Raw genomic sequence first — 19,537 nt, forward strand, 5'->3', positions numbered from 1 at the left:
AAGGCACCAGCAAACACATTCTTTGCTACACTATTCACTATAGCCTGCACTATGAATAATGAATAGATCAGAAAAACATGTATCCAAAGAATAATACTATGTCACCTGCAATGAAATGATAGACCTGCAAAAAATTGTATTGACTTAAGTAAGGTTCTGGAATGTGGAAGTTAGATTGAAATACAAATATATATGAAACTACATACATGGCCATATTCATATACATTTAAACTATGGCATATGCAGGAATGGATTTTATTTCCATCCTCTTTGAACTGACAGTTTTAACAAAATGAATACCAGGAAGTTGAAACATGCCTTGATCATGGGGACTGGGGATTAAGGGGAGAGAAGGAGATGAATGAAAAGAGAACTGGTGGGCACATAACAGTCATAATATTCAATTGTTCAATAGGAAAATAGAACTAGGAAATAAAGAGATAGATGAGAGAAGGATGAGAATGATCAAGACACAGTACACACACAAACTGGTATGCTGAATTGAAACACCTTATACAACTATTTGATTATTTTGTTTAATTTGTCATAGATATGTTAATTAGCCTGAATGATTACTACCCAATATGTACATGATCCAAAACATTATACTGTACCTTATAAATGCACACAAGTATTAGCTGATCAAAAAAGTTTAGTTAATTTAAGCCGGGCGCTGGTGGCTCACGCCTGTAATCCTAGCTACTCAGGAGGCTGAGATCTGAGGATCGCGGTTCAAAGCCAGCCCGGGCAGGAGAGACCGTGAGACTCCTATCTCCAATAAACCACCAGAAAACCAGAAGTGGCACTGTAGCTCAAGTGGTAGAGTGCTCACCTTGAGCTGAAGAGCTGAGGGACAGCGCCCAAGCCCAGAGTTCAGGCCCCCAGGACCGGAACTCCCCCCCCAAAAAAAATAGTTGAGGGTTGGGAATGTGATTTAGCAGTAGAGTGCTTGCCTAACATGCATGAAGATGCATGAAGGCCTGGGTTCAATTCCTTAGTATCACATAAAGAGAAAAAGCTGGAAGTGGCACTGTGGCTCAAGTAGTAGAGTGCTATACTTGAGCAAAAAGCTCAGGAACAGTGCCCAGGCCCCGAGTTAAAGCCCCAAGACTGGCAAAAGAAAGAGAGAGGAAGAGAGAGAGATAGAAGTTAGTTGAGGTTTTTTTAATACCTGGTTTTCTTTGTCATTTACTTCCTTCCTAAATTCTTCTTCAAGGTGTTGCATTTTTTCATAATTTTCCTTTACTTTAAAAATAAAATATGTCATGGTCTTAACATAACTGTATAACTTTTCCATTACAAACAAAATTTAAAGATTATGCATAATTTATCTTGAAACTATATTAAACCTCAAAATTTTCTAATGAGCCAATCTGGTACTTTTGTCTTAAACATTTAGTAAAACAATGAATTTACATATACCCCACAATTCTTATAATAGCACATATATACAACTTAATATAACAACTAATTAACAAGTTTTGATATAGTTTATGGTGTATAGTTTTAGCAAAAAAATAAAAACAAACCATACTTCTAAAAAATAAACACAAAACTATAATAAGACTTATTCCATGGGGAAAAAAAAATCACCGATCAAAGCCATAACACAGGGCTGAAAATGTGGCTTAGTGGTAGAGTGCTTGCCTCGCATGGATGAAGCCCTGGGTTCAATTCCAGAGCACCACATAACCAGAAAAAGCCAAAAGTGGCACTATGGCTCAAGTGGTAGAGTGCTAGCCTTGAGCAAAAAGAAGCTCAGGGACTGGCTAAACAAAAACAAAGCCATAACATACTTTTAATAATATTTTAACATTTACTCCTGACAAATTCTACAACTTTGAGGTGCTACAAAAAAGACAATACAAAATATAAGTAGTAAGGATATGAAGCATAAGATACAAAAGATAAATAAAAATCTAGTAAAATGTAAGTGGCAAAGTAATATAAAAATTAAGCAGAATTCCTACACTTCAAATGCATTTCCTTCCTGGAATTCTCTGCTTGCACACGAAGCTCCTCATAAGCTATTATCATTTTCTGGAATATAAAGTTTAACTTTTAAGACTCAGAGACTTTTTTAAATATCTTCCTTCAAACTTGAGAATATTAATACATTATAACATGTAATCTTTACATATAAATTATGAATAATCAAAACCTTGTAACTCTGAACAAACAGCTTGCTCATGTGTCTATAATCTCCAACTAACCACCAGAAAACCGGAGGTGGCACTGTAGCTCAAGTGGTAGAGCTTTTGATTAAGCTGAAGAGCTGAGGGACAGCATCCAGCCCCAGAGTTCGTGCTCCACAACCAACAACAACAACAAAAAAAGCAAAGAATAACTATAAGAGAAAGCAAAATGGTGAATAATAGGATATCAGAGAACAAAGACAAGAAAGAACTCACTACAGATTAATAATACTTTTACATTTCTCAAGACCAAATATTTGGTAAGTTAAATTGTATCACTCCTGTGTAAATAAAAGGATGCTGTGACAAAACATTACTCAATACAGAAACTTCAGAATTCAATCATTTACTAACAAGCAATCATCTTTATAGCAAGAAGAGTTATCCATATATTTGTAGCTATACTATACACTGCTTAGAAATTCTTTTCAAACTATTTAGATTTTTACTAACATTTACCTCAATGTTGCTATTTAGATCCATATAAGCTTGTCTGGTTTCTTCCCGTTCATATTCATCTGAAATTAATTTCAGAACTTCAAAATTAAATTTTAAAACATGGTACCAATGACAAAATATTCCAAATATCATAGAAAAGTTAAAATTCTATGTTAATAAAGGGCACTGAGATACCTAACTCAGTTCTGAGTGTTTACAAATACCATTAGCGGGTGGGAAGGTGGCTCAGTGGTAGAGTGCTTGCCTTGCATGCAGGAGGCCCTGGGTTCCATTCCTCAGCACCACATAAGCAAAAAGAAAAAAAGCCGGAAGTGGTGCTGTGGCTCAAGTGGTAGAGCACTAGCCTTGAGCTGAAGAGCTTAGGGACAGCGCCCAGGCCCAGAGTTTGGGGCCCACGACCGGACCCAAAAAAAAAAAAAAAAAAATACCATTAAAAGCAATTTTGATCCCATCTGGTATTTAAGAAATTTAGAAATTATACTCTTCAAAAGAAAAAATAAACATACTGAAAAAGTTCCTTATGTACAAAAGTAATGTTATATAGTTATCAATTACTGTCAAAATTAAAGATGTGGGGAAACAGATACAGAAAAAAAAATAGAATGTTGAAAGTGCTAACACTGATCAAAACAGAATGGCAACGCCTTTGTAGAACTACTTAAAGACAATAAAAATACAACTGTGCCTCTGATCATATAATATTGATTGAAATGAAATATATGTAATTAAACTGATAGAACTGTAAGGAAATAAATTAATCCAGTAATGTAGCTGGATGCTTTAACATCTCTCCAATAGAAACCGACAGATCTTATAGGCATAAAATTAGGAAGGAAGGAAACAGTTGACCACCACCAGGTCAACTGAACATCTATGACTATTTTAACAATAATGTTCACATGGAACATTCAAAAAGAGACAGCTGGGTGGCTGCCAGTGGCTCACACCTGTAATCCTAGCTACTCAGGAAGCTGAGATATGAGGACCACAGTTCAAAGCCAACCCAAGCAGGAAAGTTCCGTGAGATTCTTATCTCCAATAAACCACCAGAAAACCAGAAGTGGCACTGTGGCTCAAGTGGTAGAGCACTCACCTTGAGCTGAAGAGCTGAGGGACAGCACTCAGACCCAGAGTTCTAGCCCCACAATAACAACAAAAAGGCAGAGGCATATTGATATAAATGAACAGAGGCCATACAAATGTTTGTTCTCAGACCACAGTGGATTTAAACTAGAAAAACAGAAAGACAATAAAAGGGCTGGGAAGGTGGCTAAGTGGTAGAGCGCTTGCCTTGCATGCATGAGGCCCTGGGTTCGATACCTCAGCACCACATAAGCAAAAAGAAAAAAGCCGGAAGTGGCGCTGTGGCTCAAGTGGTAGAGTGCTAGCCTTAAGCTGAAGAGCTGAGGGACAGCACCCAGGCCCAGAGCTCAGGCCCCACGACTGGACCCAAAAAAAAAGAAAAAGAAAAGAAAGACAATAAAAAGTTCACAAAATACAATCACAAAATATAGACACTACCAAATAAGACACAGGTCAAGGAAGACATCTCAGGAAAAATTGAAAAAATATTTTTAAAAATAAACTACATATTTTGAATTAAATGATGGTTTATCTTAGTGGTAGAGTGCTTGCCTAATATACAAAGACCATGGATTTGAACCCACAAAAAAGTAAAATATAATACATTGAAAACATAGCTTATAAAAATTTATGAAACAGAGCAAAAGCATGCAAGGAAAAGAACAATACTGAATGTTATATTTTAAAAACAGAAAATCAATACAAAAAAAATCAGTGAAACCAAAAGCTAGTTCTTTCCAAAGATCAAAAAATAAGTAAGACTTTGGTCAGACTAAGAAAGAAAATATGTCACTAACAAAATGTACTGCCACCTGCTGAATGATACCAGATAGGAGGAGAGGAAAGTGAGTAATCAATCTGATTACAAATTTCATACATATACATGTGTGTGAAATACTTCTTTGAACAATTAGCCTAACACCTAAAAATAAATGACAGGAATATAAAACAAGTGCTATTGGGGTGGGTACTATGGGAGGGTTAAGAGGATTAAGAGGGTGAAGGTGGGTGAATATGGTCAAAATACTACACATATACCTGTGAAAATGGACCAATGAAGCTTGCTGAAATTAGTCTGGGAAGAAGGTAGAGGCAATGAGGGAGAGTAAAGGAGGGTGAGTCTAAACAAGGTACATCATGTGTAGGTATACATGGACATGTCAAAAGAAAAATCCCCTGTACAACTAATTGGTGCTATAAAAATGTGGGACAAAAAGAGAATGGTATCATTGCAGATTCTTTGGATATTAAAAGGATAATAAAAAGCATTACAAACAACTCTATGCCCACAAATTTGATAATGTTGATGAGATCAAATAATTTTCAAAAAACAATGGCCAAAACCATAAAAAGATAATAGGCCTAAATCTGTTCAATAAATTTAAGCAACATTAATCTTTTTCAAACAATATACAATGCTTCTTCGATTCACTTCTGTAGTCTGCCAATGTTTAAAGAAAAAACTATGCCACTTTTCAACCATCTTTCTTTCACAAGATGGAAGCAAAAAGAATATATCATAACTCCATCTATAACACCAACACTATCTTTTTTTTGGGGGGGGGGTCCAGTTGTGGGGCCTGAACTCTGGGCCTGGGCACTGTCCCTCAGCTCTTCAGCTCAAGGCTAGCGCTCTACCACTTGAGCCACAGCGCCACTTCCGGCTTTTTTCTTTTTGCTTATGTGGTGCTGAGGAATCGAACCCAGGGCCTCATGCATGCAAGGCAAGTGCTCTACCACTGAGCCACCTTCCCAGCCCACCAACACTATCTTATACAAAGAAAATTAAATGCAAAAATGTTCAGCAAAGCATTAGCAAATCAAACTGAATAATTTATAAAAATAATTATGTATCATACCCAAGTGAGACTTAAAGTATTTGTTAGTTCATCATTTAAAATTATTGCATTCTGCATGGAATTGAAACATGTTTATATAACTACTTACTAAAATTTTAAAAATAGTTGTATTCCATCACAATACAGGCTAACAAAATCACTACTCAAAAGGAAGAGGCAGAGGATCTCAAGTTCAAGGCCAGTCAGTCAATATTAGGAAGGACTGGAGGCATGACTCAAGTGATGAGTACTTGCTTAGCATATACAAGGCCTGGATTCAATCTCCAGTATCACAAAATAAAATAAATAAGAAAGTAAATAAAAATAAAAAATCCAACAACTGGGGATGGGAAGGTGGCTCAGTGGTAGAGCACTTGCCTTGCATGCCTGAGGCCTTGGGTTCGATTCCTCAGTACCGTATAAGCAAAAAGAAAAAAGCTGGAAGTGACGGTGTGGCTCATGTGGTAGAGCGCTAGCCTTGAGCTGAAGAGCTGAGGGACAGCACCTAGGCCCAGAGTTCAGGCCCCACAACTGGACCCAAAAAAAAAAAAAAAAAAAAACCAACAACTTTTCATGATAAGAAAAAAAAGTAGAAACAGAAAAGAACTTCCAGCCAGGTGCTCACACCTGTAATCCTAGTTACTCAGGAGGTTGAGATCTGAGGATTGTGGTTCAAAGCCAGCCCAGGCAGGAAAGTCTGTGAGACTTTTATCTCCAGTTAACCACAGAAAACTGGAAGTGGTGCTGGGGCTCAGGTAGTAGAGAGCTAGCCTTGAGCTGAAGACCTCAGGAACAGCATCCAGGTCCAGAGTTCAAGTGTCATGGCAGAAAAAAAAAAAAAAGATATACAACTGGGAAGAAAGAATCTTTCTTTGGTCACATATGGCATTTTCTATGAACAAAATCCATAAGAATTAACAACTCCTGCAACTACATACCAAGGTTGCAAGTTACAGAAGTCAATCTCTCCTATATCTTCCTTTTTTGTTTTTTGTGGGAGTTTTTTGCCAGTCTTTGCGCTTGAACTCAGGGCCTGGGCACTGTCCCGAAGCTTCTTTTTGCTCAAAGCTGGCACTCTACCACTTGAATCATATCACCACTTCTGGCTTTTTCTGTGTATGTGGTACTGAGAAATTGAATCAAGGGCTTCATCCTTGCTAGGCAAGTGTTCTACCACTAAGCCACATTCCCAGCGCCACCCCCTCCCCCATTTTTTTGTCATTCATGGGCTTGAACTCTGGGCCTGGGCACTGTCCATAAGTTCTTCTGCTCAAGGCAAGTGCTCTACCACTTGAGCCACAGCGACACTTCTGGTGGTTAATTGGAGATCAGTTTCATGGACTTTCCTTCCTAGTGCTTGCTCTGAACTATGATTCTTCAGATGAGTAGCTAGGATTACAGGCATGAGCCACGGCACCGACCCTATATCTTCCTTTTTACTTTTTTAATTTTTTGGGGGGGTCTGGTCGTGGGGTCTGAACTCTGGGCCTAGGCGCTGTCCCTCAGCTCTTAAGATCAAGGCAAGCGCTCTACCACTGAGCCACCTTCCCAGCCCCTATATCTTCTTTTCTAAAGGAAGTGATTAACTTGCCAGGACTTCAATCTCGAACACCACAAACAATATTAGTATTAATTTATTATTATTAGTTAATAGGAATATTAACACTACACTTTCACTTTCATTACTACACAGGGTCCAAAAAATGAATAAAGAACTTTAGAGTTATACTAGACCGCAGAACACACATTCTTGTCATTAACACATGCACTATTTTCAGGACATGTTAAGACTACACAACAAATCTCAAATCCAACAAAAATCAAACACATCATCTTATCCTCACAATAGGATAAAACCAAAACTCAACAGGAGGAACTACAGAAATTGTAAAAAGCACGTGGAAATTAAACACCAATTTATTGGCCTATAGAAAAATTAAAAAGGGAAATAAAGCCACCCACTGGTAGCTCATATGCCTGTAATCCTAGCTACTCAGGAGACTGAGATCTAAGGACCATGATTCAAAGCCAGCTCAAGAAGACAAGTCCGGGGCTGGGAAGGTGCCTCAGGGGTAGAGCGCTTGCCTTGCAATGCATGAGGCCCTGGGTTCGATTCCTCAGCACCACGTAAGCAAAAAGAAAAAAGCCGGAAATGGCACTGTGGCTCAAGTGGTAGAGCGCTAGCCTTGAGCTGAAGAGCTGAGGGACAGTGCCCAGGCCCAGAGTTCAGGCCCCTATAACCGGACCCAAAAAAAAAAAAAAAAAGAAGAAGAAAAGTCCCTGTGAGACTCTGAACTCCAATTAACAACTCAAAAACCAGAAGTAGCACTCTGGCTCAAAGTGGTAGAGCACTAGCCTTGGACAAAAGAGCTCAGGGACAGCACACAGGCCCTGAGTTCAAGTCCTATAACTGACCATTAAAGAGAGAAATTAGATACTTCTCTGAAACAAAAGAAAGAAAACATAACATAGCAAACCCATAAGATTTAACAAAAATATTACTAGGAGGGAAGTATACAGCAAGAAATTCCTGTGTTTAAATAAAAAGAAAAAAAGATTAAGGAAGCTAAGCGCTGTGGTGTAATTCAAGGAACTAGAAAAGCAGGAACAAATCAAACTCAAAATCAGAAGAAATAATAAAGATCAAAACAAAAATAAAACAGAGACTTAAAAACCAATACAAAGCCAGGTGCTGGTGGCTCACACCTGTAATCCTAATCACTCAGGAAGTTGAGGTCTGAGGCTCACAGTTCAAAACCAGGATAGGAATATCAGTGAGACTCTAGCTTCAGTAAACTACCAAAAAACCTGAAAGTAGAGTTGTGGCTCAAGTGGCATAGCACTATCAGCCTTGAGCAAAAGCAGCTCAGAGACAGCCCCTAGGCCCTGAGTTTGAGCCCCATGACCAGCACACCTGCACACCGGTACACCAACTCACACACACACACAATGTGTGTATATATATATATTCATATATACTTATATATATATACATATATGTACATATATAAAGCAAAAAGTTGATTTTCTACACAAAATTGATTACTCTTTCAGTATGCTAAAAAGAAAAAGTCAAAATATTTTAGAGGACTTCTGTGAACTATATACCAACAACAGGAAAACTTAGAAGAAACAAATTTCTAAGCATCAGACAAAAATTTGTACAAAACAAGGAATATAATTAGTAATAAAAAGTATCCAACCAAGCCGGGTGCTGGTGGCTCACACCTGTAATCCTAGCTACTCAGGAGGCTGAGATCTGAGAATCACAGTTTAAAGCCAGCCCAGACAGGAAAAGTCTGTGAGATTCTTATCTCCAATAAAGCACTAGAAAACTGGAAGTGGTGCTGTGGTTCAAACAGTAGAACGCTTGCCTTGAGCTGAAGAGCCAAAGACAGCGCCCAAGCCCAAAGTTCAAGCCCCACAACTGACGGGAAAAAAAAAAGTATCCAACCAATGTAAGCATGAGTAAAGTGGTAGAGTAACTGCCTACCTACCACAAGGCCCTAAATTTAAACCCTACTACTGACAAAATAAAAATCCTCCAACCAAACAAAAAAAAAGAAATTAATTAAAAAATATAGTCTCCCAACAAAGAAAAGCTAATGCACAAATATGGCTTTGCTGCTAAATTTTACAGACCTTTTACAAAATACCAGGTTTTCTCAATTATTTCAAAAACTGAAGCTTCAAATTCATTCTATAAAGCTAGCATTATTCTGTTATCAAAACCAGCTAAAGACACAGTAACAAATCTAAAGATTAACAGTCCCTGATGAACAGATATAAAAATTCTCAACAAAACACTAGGAAAGCTGGGCACCAATGGCTCACACCAGCAATCCTAGCTACTTAAGAGGGCTGAGATGGGTTAGGAAGGTGGCTCTCAGTAGTAGAGTGCTTGCCTTGCATGCATGAGGCCCTGGGTTGAATTCCTCAGCACCAAATATGCAGAAAAAGTCACAGTGGTGCTGTGGCTCAAATGGTAGAGCAATAGCCTTGAGCTGAAGAGCTGAGGGACAGCACCCAGGCCCAGAGTTCAGGCCCCATGACTGACAAAAAAAAAAGGCTGACATCTAAAAATTATGGCTTGAAGCCAGCCTAGGCAAGAAAGTACTACAGATACTTATCTCCAATTAATTACCAAGAAAAAAAATCAAAGTTGAGTTGTGGCCAACCTAGGCAAATAAAATTAGCAACACACTAAAAAATAAAAATAAAAGTACAAATGAAAAGTATGGATGAGGCCCCCAGATCCAATTTCCAGTACTGCAAAAAAGGTAGTAAATAAAATGTAAAAAAAATAAATTATTAAATGCATAGTAAGCCAAGAATCTAGTACTCATAAGTAGGGATGGGATCAAGGTGAAGGGAGTAGACAGAGAGGAAGGGGGAGTGATGCAATCACAAAACTCAATGCATATTCTACAAAATTGAGAAAATTGAGAGAAGGGGTGGGATTGGGAGGGATGAGCAAGAATGATGAAATGGATGACACTGATAAATATTCATTGTATTCATATATTCATATACTATTTTGTTCAATGGTAATTCCATTGTACAACTAAAGATAAAAATAATTTTTAAAGCAGAAGAAATAAGAAACAACATTTATTATCTACTGAATAAAATGTGATATATTTTGAAACAAGTGATAGTAGGTTTATTTACACCAATCTCCCTATTGTATCACTAAGAGATGGGAATTTTTTAACTCCATTATAAATTTATGGGCCCAGGCAGGGCACCAGTGGCTCATGTCTGTAATCCTAGCTACTCAGGAGGCTGAGATCTGAGGATCACAGTTCAAAGCCAGCCCAGGCAGGAAACTCCTTGAGACTCTTATCTCCAATAAACCACTAGAAAACCGGAAGTGGCACTGTGGCTCAAGCGGTAGAACGCTGGCCTTGAGTTAAAGAGCGTGGGGACAGCGCCCAAGCCCAGAGGTCAAGCCCCACCACCGACAATAAAATAAATAAATAAATAAATTTATGGGCCCAACATCACATATGGCATCCACTGTTGACTCAAATGTCAATCATTTTACATTATATGGCTAACCTTGCCTTCAGCATAGCCACCTAGCAGTAATTTCATTTTTCTGTGTGGCAGAGAGTGGTCCCAGGGTTTGGTTTGAAATAGGCTCAAAGCCTGAAGCCCTTTTTGCTTTTAGTTGTTTTTCAGATGGGTACATTTTTGCCAAGAGCCAGTCTCAAACTCTACTCTCCCAATCTTCACCTCCTCACTAGACAGGATCAGAAGTATACATTACAACACATGATTTCATTCAGCATAACCAAATGTCTTCTTCCTTTTTACTCAATTTCCTTGTACTTAAAACAGTCCCAAAAAATTTTTCACTAAAATGAGAAGCAACTACAAATGCCAACTATATTACTCTTGAAATATATTATCTTTTAAACAGCATTTTGAGCTTTCAGAAAGGACAGAACTCAGGAGAATACTAGTTACTAATTTATACAAAGAAATCATTCAAGACATGTTGGGCTGGGAGGTGTCTCAGTCGAAGAGTGTTTGCCTTGCATGCATGAGGCCCTGGGTTCGATTCCTCAGCACCACATAAGCAGAAAAAGAAGAGCTGAGGGACAGCACCCAGGCCCAGAGTTCAGGCCCCATGACCAACAACAACAACAAAAAAAGACATGTGTTCACATCAAAATGATTTCCAATTTCTTCTCCTGTCATCATCACTGACTGAGTAAACAATAAATTGATTTTTTAAAAACCACATAGAACAGAAAGGATATTTACATTTTTTTGTCTTTTCTGAAGATCTAGCACAGGTTTCTTTGAGTAGATTACATAAATGCCTTGTAGCATAATTCCTGAAATAAGGAAAAATTTTGCCTAAGTACAAGCTGATCTCAAGGAAAAAAATCACATTATTGAACTATAATTATAACAATTTTATTTCATAAATTTGTAAATATCACATATCACATGTAACAATGAAGAAAAATAAACTATACTATTACCAAACATAATTCAGTAAATGTTATGTTTTTAAGGAAAAGTAACAACTCCTTAAGAAATGTCTACCCAAATTACAATAAATAAACATTCCAGATTTGCCTAAGGAGAAATAGTGAAAGGAGAGCTTGATTTATCTTTTACTAATTACCCAAAGATGTTCTAGAGGTCTAACTTTCAAAACCAAAAATAAGATCATTTCTTAAGGAGACATTAATTGTGTAACTATTAAACCTCTTGTTTCTTGGTGAAGTTACTGATATATATATAAAAATATATACACATAATATACATAAATATATACATCACATAATATACACAGAATAAACATTATAACATATATTTTATATGCAACATATATTCATGTACTTACTATGTAATATTTTATATTTCTATGTACTTATATAACACATTCATATATTTTAGATGCTTATACACTTATATTTGTATATTTACATGTAATTTTTATATATTTATGTACTTTTATATTTCTATACTCGATATAACATATTATATATTGTTACATATTTTATAAGATTATAATTATATAACAAGAATATATTATAACATGACATGTATGTGATTAGTACATATTATATGCATTATATATAATGTAATAATTATATTACATACACTTACATATAACTAAATATTGTATATAGTATTATGTAAAATTTATATTAGTATCATCTGTTGTAATGTATAATATACAATAACTATATATTGTTATATATAAAATATGAAAAATATGTAAACATTTATAAATTATACAGCCGTTAGATTTTAGTTTTCAAATTTTTTTATGGGGAAATGAGCTGTCGCTTTTGCAACAACAGGAATTTCAGAATGAGAATCAATCTGAAATTAAGTTGAGCTCTATTCTTCAACTGTTGTACCTAGTGAAACAAATAACATACATAGTGAGTCAGTTATATACACAAAGAATTGAAATCACCTTTTTGATAGTAAGCAATGAGTTTTCCTGATATCTCAAATTTTAAAATGACCAGTTTGCCAAATCCTGGAATGTAGAATGGGTATGTCCTCCTTTCTCCATAGCACTCAAGTAAAAATTATTGACAGTATATAGCTCAATAAATTTTTGAAAACTTTTTTTTAATTTATAATAAGTTTACAAATTCATTATTACTTACTCTTTTATTAAATCTTTATTTTCTTGAATTTCTTCTTCTAATTTCAAGCTTACTTTTTCATTTTCAAACTAATTTATAAAACAGAAGAATAGTTCACATTTTGCTTAGCAACATAAATAAGTATAGTCATTAAGCAGCATTTCTTTGCATACTACAATAGTCTGTAAGAATTATTTCTGTACAAAGAGGAACTTTAAGTCATAGCCTTGAATATACCTTAAGAATGTTGGTATGCCATAGGAATATGGATATACTCTAAGAATATTGGTCTCATTTTCATCAATCTAAAATTTGCTGAATGATCATAAAATTTCCAAAAAGCAATTTTTTTGGGGGGGGGGGGGGGAGTCCGGTCATGGGTCCTGAACTCTGGGCCTGGGCGCTGTCCTTCAGCTCTTCAGATCAAGGATAGCACTCTCCCACTTGAGCCACAACGCCACTTTGGCTTTTTATCTTTTTGCTTATGTGGTGCTGAGAAATCGAACCCAGGGCCTCGTGCATGCAAGGCAAGCGCTCTACCACTTAGCCAACTTCCCAGCCCCAGCCAAAAAGCAATTTTAATGCAATGTTATCTCTCCACTAATACTTTGAAGTAATACTTATCTAAATTTTGAATTTTCTCACTAGTTAACTAACTAGTTTCAAAGTTAAATACATAAATATCCTATTCTGATATAATGCCAAGACAGTTATATCAAGTAAAACATGCGTAACAAAAATTTAAACAATAAATTACTATCAATAAATCAGTCTTTATGTGAAACAACTTATTTCTCTATTTTGCCTTGTTTTATGCAACTTGTCCTATGCTCACTCCTAAAAGATAAACCACAATTGTCAATATTAAAATTAATATTAAAATCCCTAACCTTGTAGCTAGGTGTGCTACCTCACACCTGTAATCCTAGCTACTTAAAGGTTAGCCTCCATCTAAAATGTTAGCAAGACCCTATCTCAAAGAACAAAGCTGGGTGTGGTAGTTCACATCTGTACTTCCAGCTGTGCAGTAGGATGATTGTGATCAGTCTAGAAAAAACTTGAGAGTAAGATACTATCTGAAAAATAAGGTAAAAATGATTAAGGGTTTGGCTAAAGTCAGGTACTAGGCATTACGTCCACACCCCAGAATCACAAATGTTAATATGAAACTCTTTTCACAATCCCCATCACAAAACTTTTATATTTATATATAATCCTACCCACTGAGAAGACTGAAATCTGAATCTTGAGGTTGAAGCCAGCCTGGGTATACAAATCCTAGGCACAATTTATCTACAACTAACCAGTAAAAGAATCTGGAACTGAAGACATGGCCCAAGTGGTAGAGCACCAGCCATGAATGGAAAAAACCTGAGCAAACATAAGTCCCAGAACTAGGACAAAAGAAATTCCTATCACAGGGGCTGGGAAGGTGGCTCAGTGGTAGAGCACTTGCCTTGCATGCCTGAGGCCCTGAGTTCAATTCCCCAGCACCACATAAGCAAAAAGAAAAAAAAGCCGGAAGTGGCACTGTGGCTGAAGTGGTAGAGCGCTAGCCTTGAGCTGAAGAGCTGAGGGACAGTGCCCAGGCCCAGAGTTCAGGCCCCACGACCAGACCCCCCAAAAAATATAATAAAAGAAAGAAAAGAAATTCCTATCACAGAAACAATATTAACCTACCTGGAAATATATAATATTTACAATATATTATTATATTTACAATTTAGAATTTCATTATACCTGTAGTTCCTGAATGGCTTTTCGCTGTGCTTCAATTATCTTCCTATTTTCTTGTAATTTTGTTTCTTTCTGCTTCAATTCAGATTCTATATTCACTTTCCATTTTTTTATTTTTTCAGCTTCTTTGTACAATTTTGAATACAGTCTGCTCATTGGCTCTGAATTCTATTAAAATGAGTTTTCAAAATTAATTTTTCAAAATTATAATAAAATCAAACTACAACTGCCTATCAAAAAATATCCTAAGATAATGGTGACCAATTCTCCAATCCACTTAGGCTCTAGCAGTATAATAAAAACTAGATTAACTCTGTAAACTATTAAGGCAGTACTAGCTGCTCCAGTAAAGCTACTGGTGACTTGGCACTGGTGGCGCATGCTTGTAATCCTAGCTACTCAGGAGGTTGAGATCTGAGGATCCAGCCAAGGGAGGAAAAGTCTGTGAGACTCTTATCTCCAATAAGCCACCAAAAACCAAAAGTGGCACTGTGGTCAAGTGGTAGAGCACTTGCCTTGAGCTGAAGACTGAGGGACAGCACCCAGGCTCAGAGTCCCAGCCCTACATAACCAACAACAACAAAAAAAAAAAAAAGCTACTGGTCACTGGACTAGTAGTTAGAAATAAAAGAATATGGCTGAGGAAAAAACTAAATCACCCTGCAAGACATGTTATATGTTAACAACAGTTTTGAAACATTTGTAGAAACAATGTCAAGAATATGAAATTTAAAACATGACAAGAAAATAGTGAACAGAAAATATGACTTTCATTGAGACAAATGTTTTACTCAGATGTGTTGCCTTTCTTTTAATTTTCACATTATATTGTAAAGGCCAGAGGATTTTCTTAGTTTTTGAGTGTTTATTTTGTGCTTTTGCAGGACTGGGCTCTAACACAAGCACTGTATCACTGAGCTTCCCCTCCAATCCCTACTTTTTTTTTTCTTGGGGGGGGTAGATTGATATCTACTTGTCATCAAAATATGAATAGATTCCAAAATTTTAAATTATTATACTATGTATTAGCCACAACAGTGGCTGATATATATACATATATATATAAAATGATGGATTATTTATTATGTATATTGTATATAAGGAAGGAAAGAAAGGAAAAACAGAAGAAAGGAAGAATTTTTTTTTTTTTTATTGGTCGTGGGGCTTGAACTCTGGGCCTGGGCGCTGTCCCTCAGCTCTTCAGCTCAAGGTGAGCACTCTACCATTTGAGCCACAGTGCCACTTCCAGTTTTCTGAGTGATTTATTAGAGGTAAGAGTCTCACAGAGTTTCCTGCCTGGGCTGGCTTTGAACTGTGATCGTCAGATCTCACTCAGCCTCCTGAATAGCTAGGATTACAGGCATGAGCCACAAGAATCCAGCAAGAAAGTTGTTTTTTAAAAAACTAGCCAAATAATCATTTGGAAGCCTGAAAAGAAAGATATGTATGATACTCCACATATGAGAATATTAAGAATGGGAAATCTGACCTCAAAATCAGAGTCATTGAGTCCTTCCTGGTAGTGGCAACTTCCAGAATTGTCAACCTAAAAATATGAGTATTTTCTATAAGAAAATATGTGTAAGACTTTCCAAATAAGAGCAAAATACATAAGACTACTAGACAAATAATACAACAACTAAAGACTTTTGTTTTCTTCTTCAAATAAGCAATCATATCTACACATGTTATGCTTAACTGACCTTCTCAAGTATGGGCAAAAGATTAAGCTTTTGTAAAGCAGGATCTGCAAGATAAAGAGACAACTGCTATTAAATATGCCAATATTTCATTTTTGTATCATTATGTCTAGCTTTAAGTGAAGGACATCAATTATTATATTGTGTTTTCAATAATTGCAAAATACGTAATAAGATGATTCTATGTAAACCAATACATTGCTTCTCTTAGGCTCTTACCTGAATCAATAGTTTTCCCATTTTTGGAGATACTGGTCATTGCAAATGGAAAACCAAATTCATCTTCAATACATTTGTTGAAATTCTGGAAATATAAAGTTCTTAAATATATTGTTCCAAACCACCTAGAAACCTAGCGGTGTTAACATATAAATAAGTATCTACTTATCTGCTTAAAGAAGCCACTATAATTTTAAGGCTTTTGCTTTACACACAGTAAAGCTCTCTAGCTACTTGAGATGGGAGAATTGTTTGAGCGGCATAGCTAGGCAAAAATGTCCTAAACTAAAGGCTGGGCATAGTGGCATGAGCCTCCCATCCCCAGTTACACAGTACAGACCAGCTCAGGCATGAATAGAGACACTATCTCAAAAATAACCAATTAAGGGGGGAGATGGGGAGGGATGGAAAGGGGAAACAAAGGAGGAGGCAGCAATGCTTGATAAGAAATGTACACATTACCTTGCTCATGTGATTGTAACCCCTCTGTGTGGTATTTTCACAATAAAATAAAAAAACAAAAAAAATTAAAAATTGCTAGGAACATAGCACCTGCCTAGCACACACCTAAGTTCAGACTCCAGTTACACACACAACCCCTCAGACACACTATTTTGATATGCAAATAAAACATGCTAAAACAAAGTATATTCACTTTAAAAAATCTAAACTATATATAACTAATATATAGCTATAAATTATTTAACACAAGCTCTCTAGATATTCAAAAATAATTTTACTAGGTAATAGCATAAAATAGTTTCCTTAGATTTCCTTGTGATCTTTCCCTCAAATTAAAAATTGTCTTCATTTAATATCATTTTTTCAGTTGTTTTCCATTTGGAGTGTGACTAAGACAAGATCTTTCTATGTAGTCTAAACTGGCTTGAAACTTTTATAAAATCCTCTGGCTCTGCTTCCCTTGTGTTCGGTTATAGTTTTGTGCTACCATACCCAGCTCTGAATAAATTTTTAAATATCTATCTTAGCTGTTGCACCAATTTAAAAAAGAAATCTCCCAGGCACAGGTGGCTCACACCTGTCAGGAAGCTGAAATCTGAGGATCCTGATTCAAATCAGGATCCCAGCCCAGATAGGAAAGTCTGTGAGATTTTTAGCATCACTTGACCACCAGAAAACTGGAAGTGGAGCTGTGGCTCAAGTGGTAGAGCACTGGTTTTTGAGCTAAAGAGCTCAGGGACAGTGCCGGGCACCAGTGGCTCATGCCTGTAATCCTAGCTACTCAGGAGGCTGAGATCTGAGGATCACAGTTCAAAGCCAGCCCAAGCAGAAAACTCTGTGAGACTCTTATCTCCAATAAACCACTAGAAAACTGGAAGTGGTGCTATGGCACAAGCAGTAGAGCACTTGCATTGAGCTGAAGCGCTCAGGGACAGCACCCAGGCCCAGAGTTCAAGCCCCACAATTGACAAAAATAAATCTACAACATATAAATTAAAATACTTTTGGTAGCTTACACCTGTAATCCTAGCTGCTCAGGAGACAGATCTCTGAGGATCACAGTTTCATGCCAGACTAGGCAGGAAAAGTCAGCGAGACCCTTCAGTTAACCACCAAAGGGCCAGAGTGGTGGGTGTTGTGACTCAAATGGTAAGGTGCTAGCCTTGAGCAAAAACCCTCAAGAACAAGCACCCTGGCCTTGAATTCAAGCCCCAGGACCAGTACACAAAATAAACAAAAACAAAAAACAAAACTGCATTGCCGGGTACCGGTGACTCAGGCCTGTAATCCTAGCTACTCAGGAGGCTGATATCTGACCATCACGGTTCAAAGCCAGCCCAGGCAGAAAAGTCCGAGAGTCTTATCTCCAATTAACCACTAGAAAACCGGAAGTGGTGGGGTGGCTCAAGTGGTAGAGCACTTGCCTTGAGCTTAAGAATGCAAGGATAGGGCTGGGAAGGTGGCTCAGTGGTAGAGCGCTTGCCTTGCAATGCATGAGGCCCTGGGTTCGATTCCCCAGCACCACATAAGCAAAAAGAAAAAAGCCGGAAGTGGCGCTGTGGCTCAAGTGGTAGAGCGCTAGCCTTGAGCTGAAGAGCTGAGGGACAGCACCCAGGCCCAGAGTTCAGGCCCCACAACTGGACCCAAAAAAAAAAGAAAAAAGAGAATGCAAGGATAGCACCCAATCCCAGAATTCAAGCCCCACAACCGACCAAAACAACAACAACAACAACCTGCATTATCCTGCCTCCAATATAAATACACAAGGAATTTTTAAAAATAAATCATTGGTATCAAAAGCTTTGTTTCACCTGAGAAACTTGGTAAAAGCTTCACTTTTATAGGTGGGTTTTCCTCTTTATCCTGTCTCCCAGGAAGCACTGGACAAAACCTGAAACTCACTCTGAACACTAATTTTTGCCCATGTCAGCATTTGTCCAATTCTTCGGAAATTTTCCTATCTTACTTTATGTATCTTATAAATGGCCTCGAACCTTTTAAGGAAAGAAGGTATATTTAAGTAAACAGGTCCTACTATATACAGAGTTCCAGAGATTGTTACAACGTATTTAAGTAAACGATATGTACACACAGTAAAGCTCAGCAGTTATGTTTGTATTATTTTGGTGGGGGGGAGGGGATTACGAAAGCCGGGCTCCAGTGGCTCCCACCTGTCATCATAGCTACTCATGAGGCTGAGATCTGAGGACCGAGGTTCAAAAAAGGGGCAGGAAAGTCCATGAGACTCATCTTCAGTTAACCACCAGAAAACCCGAAGTGGCCATGTGGTTCAAGTGGTAGAGCGCTGGCCTTGAGCTGAAGAGCAGCGCCCAGGCCTGAGTTCAAGCCCCACGACCAACAAAAAAATGAAATTACCTTGAAGAAGCTGGACTCTCCACCCGAGGTCTGAGGTTTCACAGCGGACACCTGGCTGCTGCTTAGTCTTGGCGGCACAAACAGCTTAAAGGGCTTTTGCTTTTCCATTTTTCTCTGGTGTCGCTACACGGTGGGCAGCGTTGTAACTGCAACCTGAGAACCGCGCAGAGGCTTTATAAAATGAAGGTGCTGGCGTCGCGGCGGGCCCCGGGCCTCGGGCCCGCCGCCCCGCCCGCCGCTCCCCCCACCCCCCAGGCCGCGCGCCCAGCGGCAGCACTGTGGGCCTCACACACCCGCAGCCCGTCCGCCGGCGTCCGAGGGGCCCACCACGCGGGGCCGCCCCG

At 37.8% G+C, this 19,537-nt stretch overlaps 1 protein-coding gene across 1 annotated transcript in view; it reads right to left on the reverse strand.

The window, feature by feature from the left end:
* Sycp1 (synaptonemal complex protein 1) overlaps window positions 1-19,301 on the reverse strand; it is a 110,176-nt gene extending 90,875 nt beyond the window's left edge. Inside the window, exons 1-10 of the mRNA XM_042692294.1 lie at window positions 19,194-19,301; window positions 16,356-16,440; window positions 16,140-16,183; window positions 15,926-15,982; window positions 14,440-14,604; window positions 12,721-12,788; window positions 11,348-11,421; window positions 2,655-2,713; window positions 1,971-2,040; window positions 1,172-1,245 (exon numbers count right to left, since the gene is read on the reverse strand). Of these exons, the coding sequence (XP_042548228.1) occupies window positions 1,172-1,245; window positions 1,971-2,040; window positions 2,655-2,713; window positions 11,348-11,421; window positions 12,721-12,788; window positions 14,440-14,604; window positions 15,926-15,982; window positions 16,140-16,183; window positions 16,356-16,440; window positions 19,194-19,301 (804 nt within the window). The remainder of the gene's footprint in view (window positions 1-1,171; window positions 1,246-1,970; window positions 2,041-2,654; window positions 2,714-11,347; window positions 11,422-12,720; window positions 12,789-14,439; window positions 14,605-15,925; window positions 15,983-16,139; window positions 16,184-16,355; window positions 16,441-19,193) is intronic.
* Between the last annotated feature and the right edge of the window lie 236 nt (window positions 19,302-19,537).

The sequence above is a fragment of the Dipodomys spectabilis genome, unplaced genomic scaffold (genome assembly GCF_019054845.1).
Source record: "Dipodomys spectabilis isolate Male_0828 unplaced genomic scaffold, ASM1905484v1 ptg000148l, whole genome shotgun sequence".
In the NCBI taxonomy this organism is placed as follows: domain Eukaryota; kingdom Metazoa; phylum Chordata; class Mammalia; order Rodentia; family Heteromyidae; genus Dipodomys; species Dipodomys spectabilis.